Source organism: Mastomys coucha, unplaced genomic scaffold, assembly GCF_008632895.1.
Source record: "Mastomys coucha isolate ucsf_1 unplaced genomic scaffold, UCSF_Mcou_1 pScaffold20, whole genome shotgun sequence".
In the NCBI taxonomy this organism is placed as follows: domain Eukaryota; kingdom Metazoa; phylum Chordata; class Mammalia; order Rodentia; family Muridae; genus Mastomys; species Mastomys coucha.
In genome coordinates, this window is record NW_022196903.1 from 63,917,393 (window position 1) to 63,931,804 (window position 14,412).

Sequence of the window (14,412 nt, forward strand, 5' to 3'; positions counted from 1 at the left end):
TGAAATAGAACTGAAGATCCAAAAATGAACCCACACATCGATGGTCACTTGATCTTTGACAAAGGAGCAAAAACCATCCAGTGGAAAAAAGACAGCATTTTCAACAAATGGTGCTGGTTCAACTGGCTGTTAGCATGTAGAAGAATGCAAATCAATCCATTCTTATCTTCTTCTACAAAGTTCAAGTTCAAGTGGATCAAGGACCTCCACATAAAACCAGATACACTCAAACTAATAGAAGAGAAAGTGGGGAAGAGCCTCAAGCACATAGGCACAAGAGAAAATTTCCTGAACAGAACACCAATAGCTTATGCTCTAAGATCAAGAATTGACAAAAGGGACCTCATAAAATTGCAAAGCTTTTATATGGCAAAATACACTGTCAATAGGACAAAATGGCAACCAGAAGATTGGGAAAATACCAATCCTACATCCGATAGAGAGCTAATATCAAATATATGCAGAGAATTCAAGAAGTTAGACTCCAGAGAACCAAATAACCCTATTAAAAATGGGATATAGAGCTAAACAAAGAATTATCAACTGGAGGAATACCGAATGGCTCAGAAGTACCTGAAGAAATGTTCAACATCCTTAGTCATCAGGGAAATGCAAATCAAAACAACCCTGAGATTCCACCTCACACCAGTCAGAATGAATGAGATTAAAAACTGAGGTGCAGCAGATGCTGGCAAGGTTGTGGAGAACATTGCTGGTGGGATTGCAAGCTGGTACAACCACTCTGGAAATCAGTTTGGAGGTTCCTCATAAAACTGGACATAGTACTACCAGAGGAGCCAGCAATACTACTCCTGGACATAAACCCAGATGATGCTCCAACATGTAATAAGGACACATGATCCACTATGTTCATAGCAGCTTTATTTATAATAGCCAGAAGCTGGAAAGAACCCAAATGTTCCTCAACAGAGGAATGGATAAAGAAAATGTGGTACATTTACACAATGGAGTACTACTTAGCTATTAAAAACAGTGAATTTATGAAATTCTTAGGGAATTGGATGGAACTAGAAAATATCCTGAGTGAGGTAACCCAATTACAAAAGAACACATATGGTATGCACTCTCTGATAAGTGGATATTAGCCCAGAAGCTCGAAATACACAAAATACAATCCACAAACCACAAGAAACTCTAGGAGAAGGAAGACCAAATTGTGGATACATTGTTCCTTCTTAGAAGGGGGAACAAAATACCCATGGAAGGAGTTGCAGAGACAAAGTGTGGAGCAGAGACTGAAGGAAAGACAATCCAGAGACTGCCCCACCTGGGAATCCATCTCATATACAATCACCAACCAAAGACACTACTGTGGATGTCAGCAAGTGCTGGGTGACAGGAGCCTGATATAGCTGTCTCCTGAGAGGCTCTGCTAGTACCAGACAAACACAGAAGTGGATGCTCACAGCCATCCATTGCACTGAGCACAGGGTCCCCAATGAAGGAGCTAGAGAAAGGACCCAAGGAGCTGAATAGGTTTGCAACCTCATAAGAAGAAAAACAATATGAACTAACCAGTTCCCCCAGAGCTCCCAGGGACTAAACCACCAACCAAAGAATACACATGGTGGGACTCATGGCTCCAGCTGCATATGTAGCAGAGTATGGCCTGCACGGGAATCAGTGGGAGGAGAGGACCTTGGTCCTATGAAGGTTCTATGCCTCAGTGTAAGGGAATGCCAGGGCCAGTAAGCAGGAGTGGGTAGGATGGTGAGCAGGAGGATTGGGTAGGAAACAAGTTGTTTTTTTTTCCAGAGGGGAAATAGGGAAAGGAGATATCATTTGAAATGTAAATAAAGAAAATATCTAATAAAAAAAGAATTGTACCCTCTTAATAATACCCAGTTCCACCTGTCCAACTTAGACTGAGTGAGTATTTAGTAAATTATAATTCTATTTAAATCTACTACATAAAAAATTTGCTGACCCAATAATTGCTGAACCTGGTATCAAACACACTCTCTTCACGGTTTCAAAAGACAATAGGTCAGTTCCCCATGTCAAAAAATTTCAAAATTTTATCTGTTCCTCTACCCCCTAGTCTGGTACTCTATACCCACCCTCTATGTTTCTATGGATTGTGTTGAGGCCTGCTCCCTCTAATATAACTGTAGCCATTTTTTTTTTATTCAGTCTCCATTTTGCTCATAAGGTGAAGTAAATTTCAGATTCTCAGATGCCCCTTTCCAGAAGTAATTATCTTTCACTTACAATGACGAATGTTGTTGATAAGCCAAAAATGTATGGTTCAATCATGCACTGTTATCTCAATTTTCTGAAACTTTCCCACTCATCAACAATGAATTATTCCCCGTACCTTACTCGGGACTGAACAGCTTAAAGGTTAGCCAATGTACTTTGTCTAGTAAATCCAAAATGTAATATTGATCCTCTTCTTGCCTTTTAAACTTTTGAACCTGTGTTTTCCTATAAAAAGTCTGCCCTAGAAGTGGTAGGGCAGCTGGTACAGGAACCTTTCTACCTCCTTCTTCACCTAGGAGGAGGTTCTGCCGATCCACAGCCGTCTCTGCCCCTTCCCCGCAAGCAGAGAGCTTGCCTTCAGGGAGTACTCCAACCCAGAGACTCAGGTGAGGTCTACATTTTCTTTCTGGTGACCTTCTAAGGTGGGACCAGCCAGGAGGCACAGGCCTCAGAAGCAACAGGGCAGCCAGCACAGGATCCTTTCTACCTCCTTCACCTAGTTGGAGGTTCTGCAGATCCACAGCCGTCTCTGCCCCTTCCCTGCAAGTGGAGAGCCTGTCTCCAAGGTTTGTTCTGACCCCAGGACTCAGGAGGGAAAACTGATCCACAGCTCACTGCACACAGGTCTTACCTGAGGAGAACTGATCTCCCAGAAGTACTGACACAGGCTTACAGACACACAGGAGGAACAAGCTCCAGCCATAGAAAGCAAGAACAATCTAGACTACAATGGAGACTACAAACAATCTAGACCTAAATTAGATGATACAAAGACTAGAAGCTTCCAGGACTAGGCCTAGGTTAACCCATGAAGGCAGTAAGCCTCCCAGACAGTAATTACAACAGGAGAATAAATTACATTTACATCTTATGTTATTTAGTTTTCATGTAATACTACTAGAACTTGTTAAGTTCTAATTAAAATATTAATGTCTAGGTGAAATGTTAGGGCTAGATAAAATGTTAAGGTCTAGGTAACTGTTACCTGGCTAGTCTTCTATTTTGTTCTCTTACTAATAAAAACTTTCTCATAGGTTTTAACTCCCGCTACTAGGAATCTTTCTCATGCCCAAGTTGGTTGCATATTCTGTTATGTTCTGTACCCTTGGAAAACAGTCGTGATAGAAGTCAGTAGAACTGTTTTGTGTAGTTACCCACAATAAGCTTGGATCTGACCCAGTCACTCAGCAGCATTTCCTGCACCTCTTTATAAGCTTATGGTATATGCCTTTAAGAGCTGCCTCCTATATATTTAATATAAGACTTTCATTTTGAGTAGGGGTCAAAAAAGTTTACACTCCCAAGACCTTCCTAGGAACTGACATTGTACTTGGCAGAAAAGAGACATATATATTTGTAACTAACATCCTGGTTAGCAGGTTAAGACATGAATGTTAGATAAGGCAAGTCCCCTGACACAGTTGAATACCCCAACAAATGGGAGCAGGACAAGTATAAGACAAAAACATATTCCTTTTTTTAAGTTCTTTTTTTTATCAGATATTTTCTTTATTTACATTTCAAATGTTATCACTTTCCAGGCCTTCCTTTCTGAAACCCCCTCTCCCATCCTCTCTCCCCCTACCTCTATGAGGGTGCTACCCCACCCACCCACCTACCCACTCCCAGCTTCCCACCTGGCCATTCCCCTACATTGGGGCATCAAACACCCTCAGGCCCAATTGGCTCTCCTCCCATTGATTTCCAACAAGGCCATCCTCTGCCACATACGTGGCCAGAGCCATGGGTGACTCCATGTGTATTCTTTGATTGGTGATACAGTCCCCGTGAGCTCCAGGAGGTCTGGCCTGTTGACATTGTTGCTCCACCCATGAGGTTGCAAACCCCCTCAGCTCCTTCAGTCCCTTCTACAACTCCTCTATCGGGGACCCTGTACTCAGTCCAATGATTGAGCCTCTGTGTTTGTGAGGTTCTAGCAGAGCCTCTCAGGAGACAGCCATATCAGGCTTCCATCACCAAGCAATTCTCGGTATCCACAATAGTGTCTAGGTTTGGTGGCAGTATATGAGATGGATCCCCAAGTGGAACAGTCTTTAGATGGCCTTTCCTTCAGTCTCTGATCCACACTTTGTCTCCATATTTCCTACTGTGAGCAATTTGTTCACCCTTTTAAGAAGTAGTGAAATGTACACATATTGGTCTTCCTTCTTCTTAGGCTTCATATGGTCTGTGAATTGAATCTTGGTTATTCTGAACTTTTAGGCTAATATCCACTTAACCAGTGAATACATGCCTTGTGTGTTCACAAAGACATGTTCTTAAGGAAATCTTCTATCCTTAAATCCTAATGGTAGAATAACACTTGGCTCAGATATTTGTAGAGCTCTGTCTTAAAAAGCTCCATAGGACCTTAACTCAGAGTCACAGTTCAGCTCTTCTGTTTTTTACTTTTATTTTTAAATGAAACTTCAAAGTAGTTTAAATTCTTACTTCTCTGATAGATAAGAATTTTTAACTCTTTAAAAAACATTTACTTGCTATTCTATTTCTTCTTTTGAGTATCAGCAGTTCAGTTCTTTTTAAAAAAGTAATTGGATATTTTATTTATTTGAATTTCAAATGTTATCTCCTTTCCTGGTTTCCTCTCTGCAACCCCCATATCCCATACCCCCTTACCCTGCTTCTGTGAGGATACTCCCCTGCCCACTACCAGCTCCAGCCTCATTGTCCAAACATTTCTCTACACTGGGGCATAAAGCCTTTACAGAACCAATGGTCTCCCCTCTCAGGTCTCCCCTACAACTCCTTCGGTCCTACCCCTAACTCCTCCATTTGTGTCCCCCTGCTCAGTCCAATGATTGGCTGTGAGTATCCATACTGTATTGGTCAGGGTCTGGCAAAGCATCTCAAGATATAGCTGTATCAGATTCCTGGCAGCAAGCACTTGATGGCATCTGCAATAGTGTCTGGTATTGGTGTCTGCATGTGGGATGGATCCCCAGGTGGAACATACCCAGTTACTTAAAACAACATGATGAGATCAACAACTATAGATTAACTCCAGCAGAGTAACAGTGGATGATATGCATACCCCACATTGACTTATAGACATGTCACCCTAGAAAAAAAAAGGTAACAGAGAAGCAGTATATAATAATAGACTATACAAATACAGAGTATATTATATCATAAAACAAATAACTTGACATCTACAAAACATTTCACCCAAATACTAATTCTTCTAGGCAGTTCATGGAACTTTGTCCAAAATTGATTGCATAGTAAGGTATAAAGCAAGTTTCTACAAACATAGAAAAATTGAAATAATACCCTACATTTTGTCTGACCACTAGATATATACAACAATAGAAGACACATTAAGTACATAAATTCTTGTTAATTTAGCAAAACATTGTTGAATGATGTATGTGTTACTGAAAAAAAATGAAAAAAATAAAATAAATTGTATTCCACAAAATGGAGTCTAGGATAGGATCCATGCTGAACTAAAATTGTCATCTAACTATGATACTAACCTAGAATCTTTCCCAAGTCTATAGATTAGTATAGTATAATCAACAAAAAATGATATGTATGCCATAGTCATCATAACTATTTAAATTCTAAGACAGAAAAATAAAATAATATATTTATTAATTTATATAATGATTTTGATTATTCCTTCTTGTCTACTGTTTTGTGGGTTGCTGTTGGTGTTATTGTTTATTTTTCCAAAGAAAAGCATGTGGCTTATCTTTATTAACTTGAAATTCCTCAAAATTTTTGAGGTAGGCCCTTAGTGCTGCAAGCTTTCCTCTAGGCACATCTTCATTGTGTCCCATAGATTCGGATATGTTATATCTTCATTTTCAATAAATTCTGGGACTTATTTTGATGCTAAAGTTTATTGTTTAAATAGTAGCACACACAAACTACTATATTTTACTAGGATTGCTGAGATTGTTTTTATTTTTAAATTAAAATTTGATAATATTGAATTTCTTAACTGAACTGAAAAAACTGAAAGGTAATATAATCTTGGACAACAGGATCCCGATGGAGGAGTTAGGGGAAGGACTGAGGAGCTGAAGAACTCTGAAACCCTATAGTTAGAACATTATTAACCAACCAATCCCCCACTCACACACAGCCCCTAAGGACTAAACCACCAACCAAAGAGTACATATTGAGGGACCCATAGCTCCAGTTGCACATGTAGCAAAGGATGGACTTATCTGATATCAATGGGACAGAGCCCATTGGTCCTGTGAAGGTGGCAGTAGGTGGGTAGGGAAGCAGTTGGAGAGGCAGATGGGATAGGGAGTTTGTGCAGGGGAAACTGGGAAGGGGGCTAACATTTGAAATGTTAATAAATAAAATAACCAATAAAAATTTTAAAAGTTATGAAAGTTGTAAATTACTTTTATAAAACACACAGACTTATATGGGTAATTTCTATTTGGTGTGATTACTATAACTCATGCCCTAGTCTTAAAATTAAAATTCATGCTGTAAGGAAAAAATATGTATACATCTAAGCAATGGATTCTTGAATGGATGAGAAACACTTGAAATGTTAAATATCCTTAACCTTCAGGGAAATGCAATCAAAACTACTTTGAAATTCCATCTTACACTTATGAGAATGGCTATAATAAAAAACACAAGTGACAACTCACACTGGCAAGAATGTGAAGCAAGGAGAAAATTCTTCCGTTATTGGTATGAGTGCAAACTTCTACAGTCACTATAAAAATTCATATAATGTTTCCTAAGAAAACTGTAAATTAAACTACCTCAAGATACAATTTATTTTATTTGTTGTGGTAAATTTATACAACAGACTATTGCTCAAATTTTTTTTAAAAAATGACATTATGAGATTTGCAGACAAATATGTGAAAGTACAAAAACAAAAACCTTTCAGAGTAATATAACCCAGACCCCCCAAAAAAAACATGGTATATATTCATTAATGTGCAAATAATCACTGTTGATTTAGAGATAATTATGCTAAAATCCAAAGTCAAAAAAATAAGTAACAAAGAAGGTTTAAGGGAGGATGCATGCTTGGATCTTCTGAGAAGGCAAAATAGAATATGTATTACAGGTCAACTTGGGGGAAGGTGGGGATGGGAAAAAAAGCAATCAGGTGGGGGCTGTATGGGGGAAGAGAGAATTAGGGAGGTGACTGAAAGTGGGGCCCATTGGGGAATAATGTGGAAACATACTGCAGTGGAAACTCCCTGGAATCTATGAACGTGCTTCTAGTGAAAACATCTACTAATACCTGATACTGAGCCAAAACTGGCCATCTTCTATAACCAAGCAAGGCTTCCAGTGGCGGGACTGGGACACCAACACAGACATAAAACCTTTAAGCTAAAATCTCTCCAGCCTGCAATTTGTGCTGGGGTAATGGTGTTACAGAACTTCTGCAAAAGGCCAACCAATGAATGGTCTCATGCCAGGAGCCTGAGCCCATGCCTGACAGTACCTGGGTGACCAGGAACCAGAGGATGGAGAACCAAAATCTGATGATAGAACCAAACACAATTGAAAAATAAAATTCAGTGAAATATTTACTAATGACATTCTGCTATACTCAGAGATGGGTCCTGCCTAATTGTCATCAGAAAGAAGTCATCCAGGATCTGATGGGATTAGATGCAGAAACACAAAGAAAGCACTAGGCAGACCCAGAGAGTCTATAGAAAAGGGAGAGAAAAAATGGTAGAAGCCAGAGGGATCAAGGACATGAGGAGAACATGGCCCATATAATCATCAAAGCAGGGTTCATAAGACCTCACAGAGATAGAAGTAACCTTCATGGACCTCTATAGGACAATGTATGAGCAACGCCCTCAGCATATACATAAGGTTTATGTAGCTGGGTATTCTCGTTGGGATCCTAACAGTGAAAGAAGAGGATGTGTATGACTCTTTTGCCTGCTCTAGGGACCATTATCCTCCTACTGGTTTGCTTCAACCAATGTGATATGAGGATTTGTGCCCAGTCTTATTGTAACTTGTCATCAGAAATTCAGCTTATATCCATATTCATTTTTAATATTTGTTTGTTTGTATCTTTGTTTGTTTGCTTGCTTTTTAAGGGAAACAGATGAGCAGTGAATCTTGAGGAGAGGGAAGTTAGTGATGCTGGGAGGAATGTCAGGAGAAATTGATAGGCATACAACATAGGAAAGAAGAATTTTTTTAAGAAGAAGGAAAATAGGACTTGTCCCTCACCCCTTCTGCTCTTTCTGGTTTCCTGCCACCAATAGGTGAGCAGCACTCTCCTGCCATGCACTTCCTCCATGATATCCAACCTCACCTTTGACCCACAGTAGTGAAGCCAAACTACCATGGACTGACACAGTGAGATAAAATAAAAGTTTCCTTTCTTTAATGTGTTTCCTACGATACATTGTCAGTGTGAAGAAACAACACACAAACACAGTCCACACAAATTAATGCTTTTCACCAAGTACACCTGACACAGCTGTGCCCATCCTGTAGACACTGGAAGCAAACTATGCAAGGTCTATTCAAATATGAAGATTAATGGAAGCTATCTGGAGGTCTCAAACAACTGTTTTTAAGCTAAAAAAAATCCCTGTCCCTGTTTCATCTCTAGGATTCAAAATGGTGCTCAAGGCTGGGTGTGGTAGCCCACACTATTGATCCTAGTGCTTAGGAAGATTCAGGTGGAATTTTGTGAAATCAAAATCTACCTGACTGTTTCACAAGCAGTGATACTTAACTCAAAACTAATAACAAGAACAAAATATGTTTTCAAGTAATTTAAATTAATACATGATTGAGATTAGGTAGCATTTTTTTACTGAAGTGCAAAATATTTCCCTCAACAAATATTGAACACTGTTAATTACTATAAGGCAGAAAAACAAACTCAATCCATGATATAAAATCATACTCACCCTTACCATAGTGTGGAGAAGAATGAAGTATCACAGTTCTTGGATAAGACCATCTGATTCAAGGGATCCGTACATTAATTTTCTACCAGATTGTGCAACACTATGGCATAGAAACTGCAGGCAGAAGCAGAAGTGTGTAGGTCTAGAGATGTGTGATGCAGGAAAGTAGATGAGAAGAATGCAGAGAGGGAGGTCGCCTAGGAATAGGAAGCATAGATCAAATATATTGTTTAACAAGTCAAATCATGCTTTCTCTGGTTTTTACACCCTAGATTTTTATAGATTCATAACACTCTATGTGTGTGTGTACATGTGTGCCTGTATATGTGTGTGTGTATTGACATGTGTATGTCACATGGAAATAGGTGGAAGACTAGGGATTGAGAGTATACTAATTGGAGGGAAAAGTGACAGAAAGAGGAAACAAAGGAAAGAAGATTGTCAAAACACGTGAAATAATTTTATATTTTTATGAAAGTCAGCATTATATGTGTAAATACATAAACTTAACCGAAAGGAGAAGTTGAGGGATATTGCCAGGAGTCCAAAAGAGAGGGAGAACTCTCAGAACAGGGCAAAACAAAAGCCAAGTTCACTTCTATATCCTTCAGTGGGAATATAGAAGAGGCTTTTGATTTAGCCCATGGAGACTCTTGGTGAAGTTTTTATCCCCAGAATATAAGATAATAAATTTGTCACATTCAATACACAGAATTTAGGCATGAGAAGAAAAAAGAAGAAACCAATATCTTCACTTCATTTTTCCATGAGGAACTTCCAATTCAAAGGACCTGTTCATTAATTTTCTACCAAAATTTGCAACAGTTAGGCCTAGCAGCTGCAGGCAGAAGGGGAAGTGTGAAGGTCTGGGGATGTGTGGTACAGGTGGCTGGTTGGAATCTCAGAGGAGGTTTATGTAGGAGGTTGAAGCACTGTGGGAGGATAGTTGTAACCTGCTGACAGTAGTAATCTGCCAGGTCTTCAGCCTGCACACTGCTGATGGTGAGAGTGAAATCTGTCCCAGATCCACTGCCTGTGAAGTGATCTGGGACCCCAGTGTACTGGTTGGATGCCCCGTAGATAAGCAGTTCAAGAGACTGCCCTGGTTTCTGTTGATACCAGGCTACAGCAGTACCCACATTCTGACTGGCCTTGCAGCTTATAGTGACTCTGTCTCCTAAAGATATGTACATGGATTTGGGAGACTGAGTCATCACAATGTTCCCATCAGCACCTGCAATCAGAAATAAACAATGAGTATACATATATACATAAAAATATTTCATGATACAAATGTTAGAATAGATAGTGCATATAGAAAGGGCATTTTATATTCTAACATTTGTATCATGAAGTATAATATAAAATGCCCTTTCTATATGCATTATCTGCTTACTATTGACTTCTTATAGAAAATAGCTTTTTCATTACAAATGAACCATTTTTAATATATTCTGAAACTATTTGATATCTCACCAGACACCCAGAGCAACAGGAATATGAGTATCTGGGTCTGTGACTCCATCTTGAGGCCCCTGCCTGTCTGATTCAATTCAGATCTCACTGCAAAGACCTGGTTTATAAAACATGGGCAGCTGGTCTGGTCTGTAGGAGCCTATGCAAAGTAGCTGTCAAATAAGGAACTAAGTTGCCTGGACACAGGGTTGTCAGAGTATCCAGGTTAAATCAAAGGCTAATAAGTATCATCAAAGACAAGAAGTAGTCACTGGGAAGAAAGTCAACATAGAAATTCAAGGACCAACTTAGAACACTGAAACAAATGTGTAGATTCTCTCATGACAGGCTTCAATTCAAAATCAAACACATTGATAACAGTTGAGTTTTGCAGAAACCCAATACTATGTATTATGATTAAATGTAAATGTAATTAATTTTCCAGCAAGGTCAGGAGATAAGGAGCAGGGTGGGTAGATAAGTACACTCTGAGCCTCTGCTGCTACCTGTATGTTCTGTCCACATCCCAAATACATGGAAATTGTAGGAGTTAGGCAGGTGAATGTGCTTCCCTTTACTCTTTACTTATACAGTTTCAACTTGAACTATATATTGCTACCTAACTCATGTACTCTTATATGAAATAACTTGTCAAGATTACTGTAAGTACTTTTAATATTTTTACTAAAGAACTCAGACACTAGTAAATTTTATACCCGGGTTATATTTATTCATAGATAATGTTAGAAATTTAACAAAGAAAAATGAGGTCATTATTGAAATTTTAAGATTGTCTATTTGAAGAATATTAATGATTAACATGAAATGAACACATTTAAACTGTTTACAGACATAAAAAATGATAATATTTCCTGTCAAGTCACTTTTAAAACCATTCACTCAACATATGAAAAAACACTGAAAAATAATTATTTGATCTTGACCCAAGAGAATACATCCCATAAAAGATTAGGTCACATTACATCCTGAATGACCTCTTGTACTCTCAAGTCTAGTTGAATATAGAAAGGCTCATTGATTTTGGACGTAGAAAAGACTGTTTGATTACCAGGCTATATATAGAGAGAAAACTGCTGCTTCAGACACTGACTTGATAGGCTGCACTCTAAAGGGAGTGTATACTGTAGGCTGAGTCATAGTGCTAACAGTGTTTACAGTACTAACTGGCACATCTTCAGTCCAAATACAAAGTGGTGAGAGTGAACTTTGTCCTAGATCAACTGCCATTGGAACAGTCAAAATTCCTGGTAGGTATCCAGGTGGGGAAGAAAAATAAGTAGCGCGTCTTTGTTTTCTTGGTATCAGACTAAAAGGTTCCTGTAAGAGCTCTGTGTAGATAGCACTGATCTTGCAGCTGGTGGTGAACCTCTGTGATTTAAACATGGCCAGGATGGTTCTTTAGTTCAACCAGTTTCTTCAGAAACTCTCTACTCCTCTCTAGTCTCCCCCTGCAGAAACCTACAATTTATGACTCCTCCTAGATATAACCAGTGGAAATAATGTTAATTCTAAACTCTGATAGAGTATGTTTTAATTTACACACACTATCAATAGTATATCTAGAATAACACAGTGTATTTAAGTTATAATAACTTCAAACCTCATTAAGTTTTATAGGCAGGATGGCTGGTTTTGGTGATACTTATGATAAGAATTGTTTTGGCTGACATTTCTACCCCTTGTCCTCAGGTATTACCCCAATACCATTACTCTTCTTAAGTTGACACACACTGTGTTTTTAATATTTATTTCGTTGCCCACCTACACACACACACACACACACACACACACACACACACACACATGCACACACATCTGTCTTCAATTGCATAGAGTTCCATTGACATGCATATATGCTGACATTTACATGAAGTTACCAACATAGTTTGCTCTTCTTAACATTATTTCCCATCTTCAAGAAGAAAAAACTTCTTCTCCACATGAAAGTGTAGTTAGTACTCTCAGCTTGACAAAAAAAAAAATGGTAGAATGAGAATTCGTTCATCAGAAGCAGCTGGAGAGCAGGCCTGAGAGAAGAGATGTGGCCACACAATGCTCAAAGAGCAGTCTTTTACATATGTATGTTGCCCTGCAATTATGAAAGGCAGAAGGTCTGAAAAGCATATGGCTTTGTGAAAGCTCATCCTTGTGGAAGAATATAAAATAGCCATTGCATAGAGGTTAGCATAGCACTGAGACTCCCTGATTTGGGAATTCCCTCAGTAAGTGTCAGGTTAATGCTTAATGCAGTGAGAGCCTCTGGGACAATTGTCACCATGAGTTCATGTTTTCACTTGGTATATTTTAGTCAATGTTGTGTTAGCACACAAAGAGGAGAAAATATGAAGCTTGTTATCAGTTCTGCTCCAGGTGAACTTTTTATGATATTTTTCCTGTCATTATCGGAAATATACAGAATGATATTCATTATAATACCTGAAACTGCAAACTTGTTCAAGAGACTATGCATGGGGTGGTTATAAACCCTAAGGAAGAACCAGCCATTGTTTGTTTGGCTGGTTTATGGCTGGTTTGTTTTTGTTTTATTTGTTTTATCTTTTTGCTGAATGGCATCAAACTGCTTTCTAAATCCTTATATATAAACTCATAGAATGGTGCTATTCTTAACATTCATCCTAGAACCCTTTTTTTCAGTAGATACTGGTTAAGGCAGAGTACAGAATTGGTCAAAGTACAGAAAATATGTGACTGTGAAATGGTCATCCTTAAAAGGAATATTACCCCACACCCACTTGAACAAATCAGAGATAATCATGGAACAAGAGACAGAAAGAACATAAGGTATTTGGGGGAGTGCTATGAAAGAATGTCTTCTGGATATAACATGGCCATTACCCCTATGAGCAAACTGCCACTGCAGTTACTTGCATAAGATTTGACTCATCACAATTTCATCAAACAAGGGGATGGTGTGCATGTGTTCTTACGCTTCCTAGAAGATCTGAGTAACAAGATCTTCTAGGATCTCTAGCACCTAGAAGATCTGGGTGCTAGAGAAAGGAGAGTATTATTTTCTTATGTGCTATACTCATATTCCAGAAATAATGAGTACTCATGAAGCATTCATAATTAAATGCAGAGAAACAGCATAATAGTCACCAAATTAGAAGAGGATATTTTGAGAAGATTTCACCAAAAAACTGGAAAGGAAGTTAAAAGATAACAAAGGAGACTAACAGAGATTCTCTGGAGGGGAAGACTACCTTTTGCTCCCTTAGAAGACTCCAGCAAAGTAACTGGGAGCAGCGGGACCAGGCACACAGGGACTCCACCAGCCCAGTGGCTTGGGTTCCTTTTTTCTGGTCTTTCTGGGCTGGTGCCCTGAGCAGACCTTGGGTGCAAGCTCTGCAGCCAGTCCCACAACACCCAGAGGAAGCTACACTCCCAGACATTCTAACACACCCAGGATCAGAAGTGACGAGGATACAACATCTGTCCCAACACTGGGAGTAACTGGGAGCAGCAGGACCAGACAAACAGAACTCTGTCAGCCAAGTGGCTCAGGTTCCTTCTGGTCTATCTGGGTCAGCAGGTGCAATGAAAATACCTTGGGTATAAGCTCCACAATGAGTCCCACAATACAGAGAGGAAGCCCCACTCCCACGTGCCCTAACAAGCCCAGGATCACAGGATCACAGAATCACAGGATCACGGAGACAGCTTGACTATGAGGAGTTCTGACACAACCAGGATTGCAGGAATGACAGGGTCCACTCAGATTTAGAAAGGGCAGGTAGCACTAGTGATAACCAGATGATGTGGGTCAAGGTTATTTGGCATCATTAAAACC

At 39.2% G+C, this 14,412-nt stretch overlaps 1 gene segment (V, D, J or C); it reads right to left on the reverse strand.

Annotated features, from left to right (window-relative positions):
- Nucleotides 1-9,931: 9,931 nt before the first annotated feature.
- On the reverse strand, nt 9,932-10,664 carry LOC116099914. The segment is given in 2 exon segments: nt 9,932-10,359; nt 10,602-10,664. Coding segments are annotated over 2 exon segments (477 nt in total).
- Nucleotides 10,665-14,412: the final 3,748 nt, after the last annotated feature.